This window comes from Solea senegalensis, linkage group LG9, assembly GCF_019176455.1.
Source record: "Solea senegalensis isolate Sse05_10M linkage group LG9, IFAPA_SoseM_1, whole genome shotgun sequence".
In the NCBI taxonomy this organism is placed as follows: domain Eukaryota; kingdom Metazoa; phylum Chordata; class Actinopteri; order Pleuronectiformes; family Soleidae; genus Solea; species Solea senegalensis.
The window spans coordinates 16,280,561-16,296,328 of NC_058029.1; the positions used below are offsets into that span (position 1 = coordinate 16,280,561).

At 44.0% G+C, this 15,768-nt stretch overlaps 1 protein-coding gene across 3 annotated transcripts in view; it reads right to left on the reverse strand.

Moving 5' to 3' along the window:
• Window positions 1–546: 546 nt before the first annotated feature.
• The window catches only part of kirrel3l (kirre like nephrin family adhesion molecule 3, like), a 32,524-nt gene continuing 17,302 nt past the window's right edge, over window positions 547–15,768 (reverse strand). Inside the window, exons 2-15 of one of the 3 annotated variants that reach the window (XM_044033935.1) lie at window positions 13,259–13,411; window positions 12,478–12,627; window positions 10,509–10,666; window positions 9,139–9,289; window positions 8,851–8,956; window positions 8,397–8,545; window positions 8,090–8,217; window positions 6,763–6,889; window positions 6,229–6,329; window positions 5,401–5,599; window positions 3,351–3,470; window positions 3,105–3,214; window positions 2,895–2,984; window positions 547–2,777 (exon numbers count right to left, since the gene is read on the reverse strand). In XM_044033935.1, the coding sequence (XP_043889870.1) occupies window positions 2,277–2,777; window positions 2,895–2,984; window positions 3,105–3,214; window positions 3,351–3,470; window positions 5,401–5,599; window positions 6,229–6,329; window positions 6,763–6,889; window positions 8,090–8,217; window positions 8,397–8,545; window positions 8,851–8,956; window positions 9,139–9,289; window positions 10,509–10,666; window positions 12,478–12,627; window positions 13,259–13,411 (2,243 nt within the window). In that variant the 3' untranslated portion in view covers window positions 547–2,276. Of the gene's footprint in view, window positions 2,778–2,894; window positions 2,985–3,104; window positions 3,215–3,350; window positions 3,471–5,400; window positions 5,600–6,228; window positions 6,330–6,762; window positions 6,890–8,089; window positions 8,218–8,396; window positions 8,546–8,850; window positions 8,957–9,138; window positions 9,290–10,508; window positions 10,667–12,477; window positions 12,628–13,258; window positions 13,415–15,768 lie in introns of all 3 variants that reach the window. The other 2 variants (XM_044033936.1, XM_044033934.1) reach the window with 2 other exon arrangements.

Here is a 15,768-nt window from a genome sequence, read left to right on the forward strand (position 1 = left end):
TTTATATCCCGTTTTTGTGTTTCTATGTTTTTATACAAATGAATGACGGCATTAAACCATCTTTTATCCGACTGTTCTATATCTGATTGTGTTACCTGAGTGATTGGTTTCTGACAGCGTATCGTTTTGTGTTTCATAGTGCATAATAAATGTTTGTCTTGTGAGACCTTGTCTCTTCTCACAGTAGAATTGTAATGAGCGTGTACCTCTCCTCCCCATCGTGCCTTCCTGGGTAACAGAGGTGACAAGACAAACTCACATTGTCAGATAATACCTACCATTGTTACAGCTCTATCCTATTACCCTACAAGATGGGCACGTCAGCGTCAGGAGGTGGATACACATACAGTGGGGGTTCTGCTACCTCATCTGTCTTCATTAAAAGCAATGCATCACTGGGGGAATAGGAAATCAACATAGACAGTGCCACTAATTTATGTATTCATCATTGTTGCTACATCGGAAGCTTTGTTTGTCACTGTTCCCCATGTCCAATGAAGCTACTCACTAGGCCTATTAAAGCTTATGATTCACACCAACCAATACTTTATCTGAAATGGTTTTATTTAAATATAAATATGTGTACAAAGGTACAAGCAACAATAGCTCCTTTTTAGCAAATAAAAGTCTTAATACATTATTAAAAGAATAAACAAACAAATGGCAATTAGTCATGTTCCAAGAAAAAGCAATGTAACTGCATTCAATGATTAATGAACAACTTGGAAAGGAAAATCTGTGGACCCAAACAAATCAACCAAGATAGAGACATATGTATATAAAGATATTTTACAGTAGAGCAGCTTATATGCTGTACATTAAGGCTTATATAAAATATAAAAATAAAGACAAGCGATGATGTTTGCCTCTTCACTTTAAGTGACATTTGCTCTCACTCGTCACGCTGCCTGATAACAGCTTTGTAGACAAATGGCAGTACAGGCATTCACACTGAAACATCCAGGAAGAGGAATGCAATGGGCCAGGTGCACAGACCAATGTGTCAAACATGAAATGGACATGAATACAAATGCTGAAGTTTTTCACCAGACACATCATTTGCATGCAACAGAGAAAAAGTATGGGCTTGGCCATTTGTACAGATACTTCAGTGTTTCAGGGTAGTACTGTTTCTTGTAAACATATCAAGACAATTTGATTGAGTTGTAAAACTTGACGAGTGTGTGGTCCACTTAAGGGGACTGTCTTGCCTCATCTGAGCCTGCTGAGGACGCTGCATTCATTTTCAAGTTTATTTCAAGTTCAAGATTGCCACCGTTTTCAAAACGACCACATTTGATTGTTCTGGTAACAGCCTAGACTTCATTTTTCATCCAGGAAACACGGCAGAAAACAATATCCGGGTTGGACAGGAATAATCTGCCTTAATCCCTGGTCTTCCCCTACACAGTTATCACCATCTTTGGGTTCGTATGGCCTCACTTTGTCCGTCTTGGTACAACATATAATTATCATATAGTCTTTCATAAGAATGAAGGCTGAAATACACATTCTCTTCATATCACCTTCTTTTATCCACCAATAAGCAACAAATCTAGTAGGTTATGGGCTTATCAGAAGGCGCTCCACGAATAGAGCTCAGGCCAGAGGTATTCCACCGATGATGAGACTCCTCTTAAGCTCTGTGCTTGTAGCACTTGTTGGTCAGTAGAGCTAGCCTGTTGTGCAGAATAGTTTATGTCTGTCTCTGTGTACAGCTCAGTCTTTTGTTGATGATACAGACACGTATGTGCTTAGAATTCCTTTTGCATGCCAACAGAACATCAAACTAAAGACAAAATGATTAGTTGTTCATATTTGCTTGTTCTTCTCAAATATGTCTTAGGTGGTAACATCTGCTGTCTTCTATCTTCCTGTCATTTTCAGCCACCCAAATTCAGGAGATGCATTGGATTGATTTTTTTCATTGGCCCTAACACTGACAGAATACCTCCACAGGTTGGGGCTTGGTGCAGAGATAACCTGGTGAGGTATCACATTGTAATCGTAGGTTTGACTTGAACACCGCAATCTGCAATCAGCAGTTCTACAGTTAGCAATATTGTAGAACCTGCCATTGGTCACAACAGGTGGTTATCCCATAACCGAAATCACACATGCCCCTCCAAAAAACTGTCCAAAACATGTCCTTCAATGGCAGTCCGTGTAAAGAAAGTCTCTGTTCGTTTTTGTCAGACCACAATGTCTGTGGACGTGACAATTGTTATCTACTCACTGCTCCTGAAATCTTCTTTTCTCCACTTTTTTTGGTCCAGTCAGACATGAGTCTGCATACGTTGTGAGGGTCGGCCATAGTCAGACTGCTGGGAGGACACTTGTGAGGAGGCATAAGAGAAGCGGGACGAGCTGGAGACCTTGCTGGCCTCATCTGACTGGTCGTATGCGTCCACCTTCTCAAAGGAAGCAGGCTTAACGTAGCTGGTGAAGGCACGGCCATAGGTAGCAGGTAAGTAAGCAGAGCCACTGTAGAGGGGGTCAGTGGGATAAATAGTGGCTGGCTGGGCAGCCTGCTGCTGCTGCTGCTGGGCAGCTTGCTGTTGTTCATATGAGGTCCTGCCCGCTGTGGTGGTTGCGTATCGTTGGGAGAAGTCATACATACGAGGCTGTGTGCCATGCTGACCGTACATAGGGCTGGGGGAGGGCAGCTGGGATGGAGTGTAAACTGGCCGAGAGTTGGGCACATACTCGGAGAACCCACTGCCGCGGATATGGCGGTCTTCATGGCCACGGACATTGTAGTAGCCATTGGTGGGGTCCTACATAGGGACACAAATCATGAGCTCTACACACTTTCAGCGAGTATAGTTGATGAGAGTAATGCATACTAGCTATTTTCTATATCTAGTTTTTCTTGAGGTGTTTTTAAGTTTTACCTTGATGTCCGATCGTTCGTCGTCCTCCTCTTCCAGGAGGTCACTGTGTTCTGTGCGCGATGTCCCAGGAGACTCGCTGCTGTTAGGAGCCTGAGGGAAAAGCAAGCATTTTTGAAGAGTTACAGCACATGGAGAAACCACACCTCACTTGGGTAAGTACAAAATTAAGCCTGAGCATTATAAGACATGTGACAGAACACAGAACTTTACCATAGGTTCTTTGACATCTTCCTCGTCATCATTGCCTCGTGTAGCGTTGTGGTCACTGTGAACAATCTGAACTCTGATATCACTCTTGGAAAGACGAGTGCACCTTTTACCTATGGCGATCGGAAAGTGAAATTTAATATTACATTACACATAAATAGGACACAAAAAATGAACAAAATGAAATGGAAAATAACGAAATATGTTTGATCTGAAGAAGTGAATGTGGACCCTCTTGCCCATACTAACCATTTAGCTCACCTTTGCCTGTGTGCCTGCAGCAGAGGGAGACCAGTGTGATGACACAGATGAGCAGGACACAGCCTCCACCTACTGCTCCACCAACTATTATCAACATAGGCAGGGCTTCTGCAACAAGAACAATAATAGAGGGAAAATGTGGCATTGAGGGTGGGGGTAGGTAGATGTCAGGAGAAGGGGTGAAATGAGAGATAGTACAGCGTAAGTGTCAGTGTTAAGAATGAGCAGATCAGAACAAAAGAAAGAATATCCATTAATTTGTCTTGCAATTCCCTGAAATGTCAGCGCCTATATAAATTCATCTGCAGTGAGCCCTGACCTGCTCACAGCTAGCATATGCTCATGCAGGGAATCTGACGTCCCACAGCCTGGCTATTGTCTCTAATCTCTCTGAAAGGAGGGTAACAAGGCCTGACATGCAATGAAGCAATAGACAGTAATCTAATTAGAGTATCCAGGAGATACCGCTGCCCATTTCTCTGGAGACTCCCCTCTGCTACATTGATGTAAATTACAGGAGAGGACCTTATTTTTTGGTGCCTATTGCAACAAAGGCTTCCGCTGGCATACGCGTAATACTGCTACTGCCTAATTCCAAGTTGACTTGGCTCTGAGACATTGATAAAGGATTTGAGTCCAACCACAAACACATGTGGCTTCCTCTAATCGACTTTTGTCCTCAATCAATATCTACGTTATGGGGCAAACATATTCATTAAAGGAACCATCTACTGATTAAATCATATCGATTGGAGGAGTATAATTAAGATAAGCACGGTGAGCATCTCTTTCATCTAATCTGCCCCCTTACTTCAGATTGAGCATATCACTCTAATTTCTATACAAGGCTCCTCTGGGGATTAAGGCCTGGGTCACACTTTCTGTGTTTTGAGTTTGTGGAGCCATTTTGCATTTTCGCATGCTAGTACATACCCGCAGTTATACTAATGGTGCTTTTCCACTACACAGTTCCAGAATGGAATCGGCACAGCTTGACTCTACTAGGTTTTTTGTGCTTCTCCATTAGCGGTACTTTTTTTAGCACCTGCTCTGGTGAGGTTCCAACTGGAAGAGTCATGAGCACAATATCTGACACAGGAATCAAACCGAACGATGCTGAACTGTAGATCAGTTCAAAAGACTCCTGAAGGTCCTGAAGATGAGCGTTAATCTCGATCATTTGGCAAGAAAATGTCTAAAATCTTGATATTTAACAGGAGTCTGGTGTATTTAGCGACAGCATCGTGATCGCCGGCCGCATCACAACCCCCTTCTGCCGCTGAAAAAGTTGAAATCATTTTTCTCACCACTTTCTCCCAGTTTGTTGCTAACACATTGGGATAAGTAATACCCACTGCTCTTCCTGAGTACCACCAAATGCAGATATAGTTCAACAATAATAAAATCTTTTTTTCTTTTTGCAAAAATCAGATAAATTAAGTACAAAGTTCAGTGACTGTGTCGGACGGAGTCTGTGCTCCAGTCATGCAGGAAGTACTGAACTAATCTTTTTAATTAACTGAGTCTAACAGTTTCATGTAGCTGTGCAATGATGACTCCGCCCACATTGAGGGCGTACTATAGCAAAAAAAAAAAAAAACGATACCAAACTGAGTAGAGTGGAAAAGCGCCATAAATGATTGTCCGTATTCTGCTCATGCATGCTTGATCTCATATTCCTTTCCAGTAGTGGCAATTATTCAACAGGAGTTTGCCCCATTAGTATTATTTCAGCAGTAAGTTGTACATGTGTAGGTCCTGGCAGACTTCCTCACATAATATATATTATTTCAATGTTTACTGTCCTCTTTGTTGTCTTTTTTGTTCAAAAAAAGAGCGGCTCATTAACAGCAGTGGAAAGTGTTGTTCTACAGGGAGCATGCGCAGTTGGTGCGTATGGTACTCAAACTGAAGTTGTTCTCACGTTTGTCTGTATAGCGCCCTCTTGAACCCCCGGCATGACAAAATTTACATTAGTTGGACCCTAGCAGACCTCTGCAGACACTTGGACATGGAAAGGACTCGAGTGAGTCTGTACCTTGCTCCTTCAGTGTGACCAGGACTGTGTCAGTGCCGAAGCGATTCCAAGCAGTGCAGTTGTACCGCAGCTCGAAATCCTGTGCCAGAGTCTCAGAGAGCACCAGAGAAGACACGACTCCATGATCGCTGGTAACTGTCTGCACCGAGTAACGACCGGAGGAACCGGAGGACAGACTCATATCTCCGAAGGTCCACACCTGTGGAGAGGAGCAAGATGACGGTCAACAGGGAGTAAGTCACTTTCCTATGAAGAATTCCACATTTGAGAGGAGTCACAGCGTTCTGCTCGTCTGTTTATCCTTAGATCCCTGTCTGTGGATAACTGAACACCAGTTTATTTCTCTCTTCTGCTTTCTCTCTGCCAACCTCTGAGGTTTCTCATGGCTGACATAGCTCACAGGCTCATGTTTAAGCTGCCTCCCACATCTGCCCTGCAGGTGAGGCCTAAGGAGGGTTAGGTAGCTGCGTGATGAAATAAGACTCCTGTGTTCTGTCTCTAGCACAGGGCCAACAGGGCACCTGTCACTACCTTCAGCAGTTCAGCAGGGTCAGCTGAGTGATACCTCTTGGGCCGCTAATTGAATGAGGTTTGACTAAAACCTGCAGGAGGCCAATCTCCCCCAGCTCCCCCAAACTCTCAGTCTCTCCAGTCAACGTCTGTGCAATTACTGCGGTGAATATGCTAGTGAATGTATTTGTGCTGGTCCACAGGTGTGATGGTGAAGGTGGGCTCAGCACTGACTGATTGCTCTCATGTAGGTGTGGTTAGGAGAGGACATGAAAGCTCCTGAGCAAAACGCACAACACTAATAAGAGGCTGACTTACGATCTTATCAGGCGGAGGGCTGCTCCCCACCCGACACTCCAGCTTGCCCTTGGAGTGCTTCACAGCATGCTGCGTGGCATCTGCTGTGATGATGGGTGGACCTGATGTGAGGAAAAAAAAGACAAAGAGGGCAGAAAGAAAAAAAAAAAAGTATATTATAGAATAATGATTAGTATAAAATTGCCAGGTAACCTTGTGAATGCTTTTTATTAAACAGATCCAATAGACTATAAAATGGAACAAGCTACCGTTTCAAAGCCTTTGAGAGTCCATGCAAATGGAAATCCACACAATCATGCACCTACTGATATGATACTATGTGTCAATCACACCCATATGTGTTATGCCTGAAAACGTGTTATATTATAAATACAACATAAAATAAATCAGATGAAATGTAGGCTCATTTCAAGTTGTTTTTGCAACCAGTGGAGTCACTCTTCTATTCTACTTCCTTAAAGTTTCTGTAAGACTACTTACTTAATCTCCATTTTCATATACAGTCTTTAGCAGTCTCTCATTAAAGCAACTCACCATTTACAGTCAAAGTGACATCTCTTTCTGCGACTCCAATCCGGGGCACAATGGCCTTGCAAGTGTATGTTCCAGCATCATCCTGGGTAACAGCCTTCAGGTGCAAGGTGTTACCATTACTGAGCACCTAGTGAGAAATCCAGAGAAACAATTGAGAGCTGTGTTAGAGCAAGAAAGAGCAAGAAAGCGTGAGAATGAGTGCGGTGCTGGGAAGAATAGGCAGACAAAGGAGACTGGGACTTATATCAGTGGCCCCGTCTTTGTGCAGGCAGCGCGGAGGTGGGCTGACCATTGTAACAAATGCTGGCAGTTGGAGTTTAATTCCATTGTGAAGAGCTTTAATCACAACATTAAGCACTTCAGCCACCGCTGAGTGACCGGGCTGCTGGGGAGATTGTTGTAATTAAACAGTGGGGACAGAACGGCGCGTACGATGGTGTGAGTGGGCCCTAGCCTTTGGAGCTGCTACACTCACTCACTCCTTAGCTCATTGATCCTGTCATTCCATCAAGCTGTGATTAATCCATTTACCCCCACTCTCCATCCTCCACACCCCTCTCACTCCCTCCATTTATTTATTTCAACACACTTACAGAGTAACCCAATTAATCCATTACTTGTGGCTGTGTGAGGAACACTGGCAGTGGGTGGATTAGAAAAATGTCTACGCCTTTTTCCCTCCATGGGCCTGAGAGCATTCACTCTTTGAGATGACAGTATCGCTTACACCATCCCACAGCATTCTTTACTGGGGGAAGTTTACTACAGCTTCACCTTGGAAATTGTATTAGTTGCCAGGAGAGAAGCTCCTATGGGATGTCATCAGTGATGGTGTGCGCGCTAAAAGACTTTTACCAGAACGATATAAATTGAAGGTGGAAATGTCCCATTTGTTCCTTCTATGAAATTGACTTTCAGGAAATGGATACGCAAGTGAAGTCGGGCCTTTTTTAATGTCAGAAATGCAGAGATGCCACTCTAAAAGATACTGTACATGTAATGTTTGTTTGAATGCCCCATGGCTCACTTGTTGATTGACTGATTAATCGATTGATTGATTGAGTTCAAATTATGACAGCATGTCAGCTACCTTCATGATGCTGAATGAATCTTTCAGTGGACAGACAGTTTTCTGCCAGAGGCTTTAGCCCTTGGGGAGCGTAGTAAGAGGAGTTGTTGAAGATTCAGCTTGAAAAAGATTGTGTGGGGGAAAAGTGTGAGGAATTCATGCCTCAAGGCCATGTGTGAATGTTTCTCTCAGGAGAGATGGGATGGTGTTGAAGCTTCACCACCAAGATAAGGTGTTGGTTAGTGTTTGTTGCCTTACCACGCTGGAGCCCTGCTTGGTCCAGGCCAGGGTCAGAGGAGGGTTTCCAGTCCATGCACAAGTGAAGGATGCATCCATCCCTGTGTCCACTGTCATTGGCTTTGGCTCTGACAGCAGTCTGGGACCAACTAGGGTTTAACAACACAGACAGCCCAGTACAATCAATTAAGAGTGATCAGAAATCCGAAAAACTTTAACAGAAAATCTTCTTTAGCGTGGCTCAACACACAACATAACAACGTTATACCTAAAGTCATGCAGCACAGAGTCTGTCTGCAGTGTGCACAACTCCTTGATTTAAACTCACATTGAACATCGACCAGGGTGCTGACATTGGTGCTGCCCACAGAGTTGGACACTTCACAGGACACAGGGTCTGTGAAGTAAGAGTAGTCCACTGTCACCTCAAGGCTGTCCCCATTTGCCTCAGAGATGGGAACTCCTCCTTTCGACCATCTGGGAGAAATAAATAATAATTTTACAGCCACATTAGTTCAGGGAAGATATTTAGCCATGCGTATAAAAGTGGCTATTAGCTGATTAATGAGTGGTGCCAATCACAATCAACCACTGCCAATCAAACAGCCCATTTAACTCAATATTAAATGCTAAACACTGAGCATCCTTGTTCTGCTTTGCTTGGTGTGATCTCTACTCTAGATGCTTGCATGTTTGCAGATGATCATATCTTTTAGATGTGATTACCTGCTGGCTCTGTAATCACAGTAAACACTGAGAGATTAAAAGCAAAGCATGGATACCTGTATCCGGTGATTTCAGGGTTGGCAGAAGCAGAGCAGATGAAGAGAACCTTGGCTCCCTCGGTCACAGTCTGAGGCTGGACTGACAGTGTCACTGAAGGAGGGTCTGTACGAAAGAACATTTGCATTTGAATGTATAATTTGTAATGCTTTTCAGTATGTATGGCTGGGGATTTTGTTGTAGTAATAACTGCTCATCATTTAACAGTTCGACATAGTGAAATATGCACAAAGCATGTGCGTGATTTTGTAATGGTAATGGTTTCCTTCAGCGAGATAAACACTCACGTTGGACATTGATAGTGATTGATGTCTGTCGTCCAGCAGGAGCAGCCGGGTTAAGGACCCTGCAGGTGTAGGTGCGTCCAGAGTCGCTGTCCTCCGGCACAATTGGAAGCATACTGACAGCCGTCTCCCTCTTCCCATCCTCCATCGGTGTCTATAAAGTTGGTAAACAATGCAGATTATCTGTCAGAGGATAGAACAAGTTTCCAACGGTATTTTTAAAAAATAACTCAAAATGGGGTAGAGCTAAAAAAAAAAACCATCTCAATGCAGCACAAGAAAGGCCTTTGCCATTTGTGATCATACTACTTAGAGTATCCCTGACCATGACACTGCAGGTCTAATTTTTTTTCATGTGCGAGCCATTAAAATTGCTTTCCTGTTCTTTGGCATATCGGTTAAATCATATATTTTATGATGCAGTGGGGGATATTGTGCTGTTCCCACATTTCTGAGAGTGTTCCCTGTCAGCACTCCTTATTTGTCATCATCTTTTAAATCTATTTACTGCTCACAGAAATCAATACTCCTAAGTGAGGAAAGGTGTAGATTCTGAGGATATGGCTCACTGCTCTCTCACTTCCTCCCACTCTTCCTCTTACACATGGGCATATGAGGAGAAAACTTTGATGATGAGGGTGTCCGTGTGAGCTGATGTGGGAGAATATGTCACACACCTTTGGAAAAGGGCAAACTGAGCTTTTTCCTTGGACAGCCAAATCAGTAGACCAGGCCTTTTACTTCCAAAAAGTATTTTAATGCTCAAATCACATCAATCCCTGTCGCCTCCTCTCACCCGGAAAAAGCATTCTCTCACTTCCTATAACATTGGAAACTCCACACTCATTCCTTATTCCGCTCCCTTCCTCATTGCAGCCTCTAACCTCCTTAAATGTAGCATTTAGCATCATTTAGCGTGGTCAGGGAGCATGAAAAATGTGACACTTTCCCAGCTATGCCTGGCTTACGCTCCGGCACATCCTGATTGTGTTTCTACATTGTTGTGGCTGATTTCTTCTCGGCGAAAACTCTTCTGTATGAAACACTCATGCCTGTCTGAGCTTTAGCATGCTCCAGTTATGCTGTAGTGTCGCTGCATTAGCGAGCAAAGGGAGAATGGGAGGTGGGGGTGGGGGTGAGTGAGTGAGGGGTGGTGATATCGGGAGACTGCAGAGATTGAGTGAACAAATCTGGCAAAAAAAAAGTCATGGAAAAAAACAAAGGAAGTAAATGTGAAAAGGAGGAAAATAGAGTATTATACCCTAAGAGAAAAATATTTCTGTTTTAAATGGGTTTGCACTTATTACTGCCCGCTGATTTTGAGTGTTCGTGATTGAGCGATAATGCTGAGCAAAGATCTGTTCTCGTTGTACCTTGGAATAAATCGCAGACTCCATGACCTCTCCATCTCTGTACCAGGTGATCTCAGCTGCGGGTTTGGCTCCCGAGGCTCTGCAGGTGAGGTTGTGCGGCGTGTAGGCTTTTAGGCGAACAACAGGGCCGCCCTCCACCACAGGGTCTGAAGGAGGAACTGTAAAACAGAGCAAACATACAGTACTACTGTAAGAAAACAACAACAAAGCACCAGGACATATGCATACAGATACTGAGCATATCCTTTCTCCTCGCTCAGCATTAATATCGCACAACAGCGAAAGAGGCAAACAATATCTTCTTATGGCCATGTGCCTGTTTAATAAGGTGTTGTTTATAGACCAGGAACAACCTTATTTATTTTCCTTCTCTGGACTAGCATCATTACTCTATTTTCTCTTACTGTTGCAGAGTGATGTTTCAAGTGAATTGCTTATTTGTTTATCTATTTGCATGGTTTTGCACGCACCACTGGCGAGCCAAGTGTGCCACCTCTGATGAAGGTGTCTATCTCCCCAACCAATAAGAGAAGGCATAAACATGGGGTTTGCGCTGGCCTTTCTCGCTCCCTCCACCGAACCAATTTCACTGTGTGTATCTGAATTGTCAGAGGTCCTTCCGCTGCCGCGGCACGGACACTAATGGAATCCGAGTGCTAGGTGATTTTAATTTCCATGCTGATTCCCCTGACTGCACTCCTGCCGTTGACTCCTTTGACTGTGCAGGATTGCTTTGGTCTCATCTGGCCACAATGATTTACTCACGCACACACATGCAGGCATGTGCACGCACATAGAGACGCACAGAAAAAGTCAACCTCTTGCTTTAACACTTCTTAAGACTGAAATTTTTTGATCTTTACGACAACACTGCCTCAAATGCAGACATTGCCCATGAGCCACTGGCCCTTCAGTGTGCATTTCATTAAGAAGTGACATTACAATGAACTTTGTTTGAGGCCTGCACAAAAACAGATTTATGGCTGTGTGTGGGCACGCGATGGAGTGAGTTGCTTTGTGCTGATCTGTGCTGCTTTTACAATGACAAAGAAAGGGGTGATTGGGAGGGAGGAGCTGTCTGAATCAAATCATTTAGCTGTAATGCTCCAAAGTTCTGTTTGTGATCTCAATCTGCTTGCCTTTTTGTGGTACCTATCTGAATATCACTCCTACTCCTGCCACTATTATAAGCTCTGCCACAGACAGCAGTGATAGTAAAAGACGATGCTGTAGATGCTGACGAAAACTCTCAACTGCATCGAGTATTCCCCTCTTGCTGAAGTGTTGTTTGATTGTAAGTGAGTACATTATGTGAAGTGAAGGAATGGCACGACTAATTAATTGAGTGATATTCCTTTACATGCCACGAGATGCCAGCAGTGTTTTTGGTGAGCCCCCCCCCGACACACACACACACACACACTCATCCCGACGTCTGTGTCAAGAAGTAGATCACTCACATCACGTTAATGTAAAACTGCCTTGCGGTTGACAAATGTTGTGGCTCAGTGTAAAATGTGCTAACTGTGCAGACCCAGACTTTCAAGCAACTATGCAAGTCATTTGTGACTGCAGCAATCACATTATCTAAGACGTCTGCAGCCTTGATTATCGCTACTGGGAGTAAAGGGGTTTCCTTTTTTTCTGACTGAAATACTTGGCTTTGCTGTACTTGGTTTGAATTATGCTTTCAGGACATGATTTTTATGTGGAAACTAGATTTACAACGGGGTTATCTTCGAGTGCTGATAAGAAATTATTCGATGGATTGCAAATGAGTTGAAGTGCATTTCAGTGTGGTTGGGTTTTTTTTCCACGTCAAGTGATTATTTATTTTGTGCATTTGTGATTTGTATATTTGTATAACACCTATCTGGATTTTTTGATGAAGACACTGCCCTGATTGCTTGTCTATAGGCCTTGGCAGGAGGTCTGGCTGTGAGGATCATGTATGAGCTGTGTATCTTACCTAGTACAGTGAGCTTGGCGCGGTGGGAGCGCAGTCCTGCCTGTGTAGCTTGACACTCGTACACGGCGTCATCCACCAACTCTGCCGAATCGATCAGCAAGCTGTGCTCGCCTGATAGTGGGTCGCCCATTAAGGAGTAACGCGTCCAGCCTGCATGAAGCCAGCACAGAGAATAGAGTCAGAGATAAACAAACCAACCAACAACAAACACGTAATTAAAGGACAATAAAATGAACAGACTTGTGTCTTGGACAAAGGAGAGACAAATGTGGCATGGCTCTTAAAGGCACAAATGAAAGCAAGCAGCACCTCGCTGCACCTGGCATTGAGCCGTCGGGTTACAGAGCAGCATGGGGCTTGAAATACAACACGTGAGAAAGCTGCTGCATGAGTCGTCTGTCCTTTAAACACAGACACAATAAAGATGTGGTGGCTAAGGTCAAGAGGAGGCTTCTCCACCTTCTCTCTCGACTACCGCACATTTAAATGTCAGTGTGTGACAAAAGCCAATTGATTATCCACCTTCCTACAAGACCCTTAAAATGCTAAACAACAAATTAAAGTTTGGTGTTTGCAGCAGTAGCCGGCCTGTCTGCAGTACATTGTTCGCTCACCATTCATTTGTGTAAAACCCCAGTGGTTGACAGAGAAAGACTTGGTCTCTAATGAGACCTGGCATTGATCGTAGTAAGACAGACAGAGACAGCGAGAGCAATAAACACTCAGAGAGGAGCGGAGAAAAAGAAAATGCTGGGGAGAAAACAGAGGTCGATAATAATACCTGGAAGGTCTCTCTCTCCCCCGAGTGCAAGGCCATCTTTGGTCCACTGTACCATTCCCCGATAACCCACAATAACGCAGGGTAGAGTCACTGACTGACCGGATACAACCACCTGGTCCTGGGGTTGCTGGGAGAAGTAGGCTGCTTGGGTGGCTGCTGGGGAGAAGGGGAAGAAAAAAATACACACTGTGAATATCACATCACTTAGTCTCATATTTTCATTATATTAGATGGACAATTTATACTTAGCTCGGGACTCTGCTAATGGCATTTCAGAGTGTAATGGCACTACCTTTCTGCAGTGCCAGCAAAGATACAGCACGAGAAAAGTGAAACTTGCACCGTAAGGAGTGGGAAGGAGTACAGACTTTTATGAACTGGTCTCCTCCTGGCACTTGCAGAGAGAATTGACAAAGCTGACGAGGGAAAATATTCTTTTCTTTCCCCGGAAATGTAGCTTCTTAGAGGACAAGTCAGCTGTGCCTCATAACTTATTCAACTCTTTCCCAAGACCATATGCTTGTATGCTTGCTGACATGAAGCAAACACACTTATGGAGAGGAGAAATCTACCACTCTTTCAACGTGCTTTTTGTAAAAATGGATGTTAAACAATCAAAACTCCATTAAAGTCCCCAGGGGAGCCATTCTTTTGAGCCTGCTGAAAGTCAGCAAAGACACCTGCCACTGTTTTGCTGCTGTGTTTAAGTATGACACATAGTCTCACTGGATTGGCTGGCCTGCCCTCACATGCATACAGAAAAATTGTGAATATGGATCCACGGTTCCAACTGTTTGCACTTAAGAGGTAACTAATCTGCAGGAGAAGGTGGGAAGAGAGAGGGAGGGAGAGAGAGGCAGTTGGTTAGTTATCTAAGCAGGATGTGTGTGTGAGTTGGGAAAAAAGACTTAAATAAACCTTGCCTCATTCTTCTCCTCTCAGTCTTTGTTACTCAGTGGAGAAAGGATGGAAAGGGGGACAAAGGAAGATAAAGAGGGTTCTATTCAGGCAGTGCTAAGCCCCCCTCAACTGCTTCTCTTGGTGGGAGTGCTTAAACAGACAGGGTTGTCCCCTCCCTCCTGGCAAAGAAAGCTGGTGAAAGGAGGGCAACATACGGCGGCCAGAGACACGCTATTGTCCTCTTGTCCCTCTCTTTTAATAGGCCTCTTCATTTCCAATCAATCCTGCTAAATGCAAGTTTAATAGCTTTTCAATAGCAGCTTTTCCCCCCCAGAGGGTAGCGGGGATTTTCTCTCTCTCACCCCTTTTCTCTTTCCACAACTCTTCCCCCCCTTTCTCTCTCCATTCTCTATCTCTATTTTTTTTTTTCAAAAGAGGGGCTTCCAAGGTTGTTGGCAGTGTTTACTCCGCACTCAATTATCCACTTCATCTCAGGCCTACACCATGGACTGCCCATCGCCTCCCCTGTCTCCCTTTGCACCACCTCCTGGCTCTGTCACCCAACAGCACAATTACAGCCGCCAAACAGTGAGCTCATCAGGAACGTGACGTGACGTCCGCGACTCAGACCGTTGGGATTCTCAACAATTGCCCTGAAATCCATTTTCACACGCACCTCTCCACTCGTGGATACAGAGATGTTAATAGACAGCTGGACGTAAAAAAAAACAAAAAAACAGAGAACAATGAATGTTGGCTCACTGATAATGCCTCCCCGTACGTGATTTTACCAAAGTGCTTTTCAGCCTATTGAGCTGTGGGTGTAAACAGGTAGGCTGTATGTGTGTCGCACATTGTGGATCAAAAGAGGCCAATTTGAGAGTGTCAATGAGAAGTGAAACGTCCTTTTTTTTTTTTTGCTCAGGCTATTACGTGTTTAGCGAAGGCTGGCATTTTCCTGTCATACCTTCAGAAATGTCGTTTCACAGTCCGTCTCTAACATTCTGCCTTTATGAGCCACTGAGCATTTCCATATGCCTTGTCTTGCGGAGTGAGTTTGGTATTTTCCTCTTCGTACTTGCGACGGTATAAACATTGATTGCAACTAAGTATCTTGCCTTGAGTGTCTGAATGTTTACAATGGGCAATAATTCACTGCATTTGTTGATTGTTTAGATGGATTACATGCAGTGACTTGTTATTCTTTACCCCGCCCACATACAATTTCTTATGCTCACATATGGCAATTAACACTATGCACACACACACACATGCAGCCATATAAATATAGAGCAGAGTATAGCAAATGTCTTCACGCCATCTGAGTGATTCATTGCTCTCCAGATCCCTTATTGAAAATGCTCAACAGAACATCTCGACTGGCTAATGACTCATGCCAGATTCCTTTAATTCCTCCTTGCTGAATTAGACAATTCTTTGACGGTGTATTAGCAGCTTAATTACATGAATACATTTCTGATGCAGAGAGAGAGAGAGGGAAGAACAGAGCCAGACAAAGACAGCAAGGAGGAGAGAAGAAGGCCCATCACAAGAAGCGTGGAGCTGTGGGTGTGAAGAGGCTTGTTCCTGATGTGCTATGGTGTCATGTG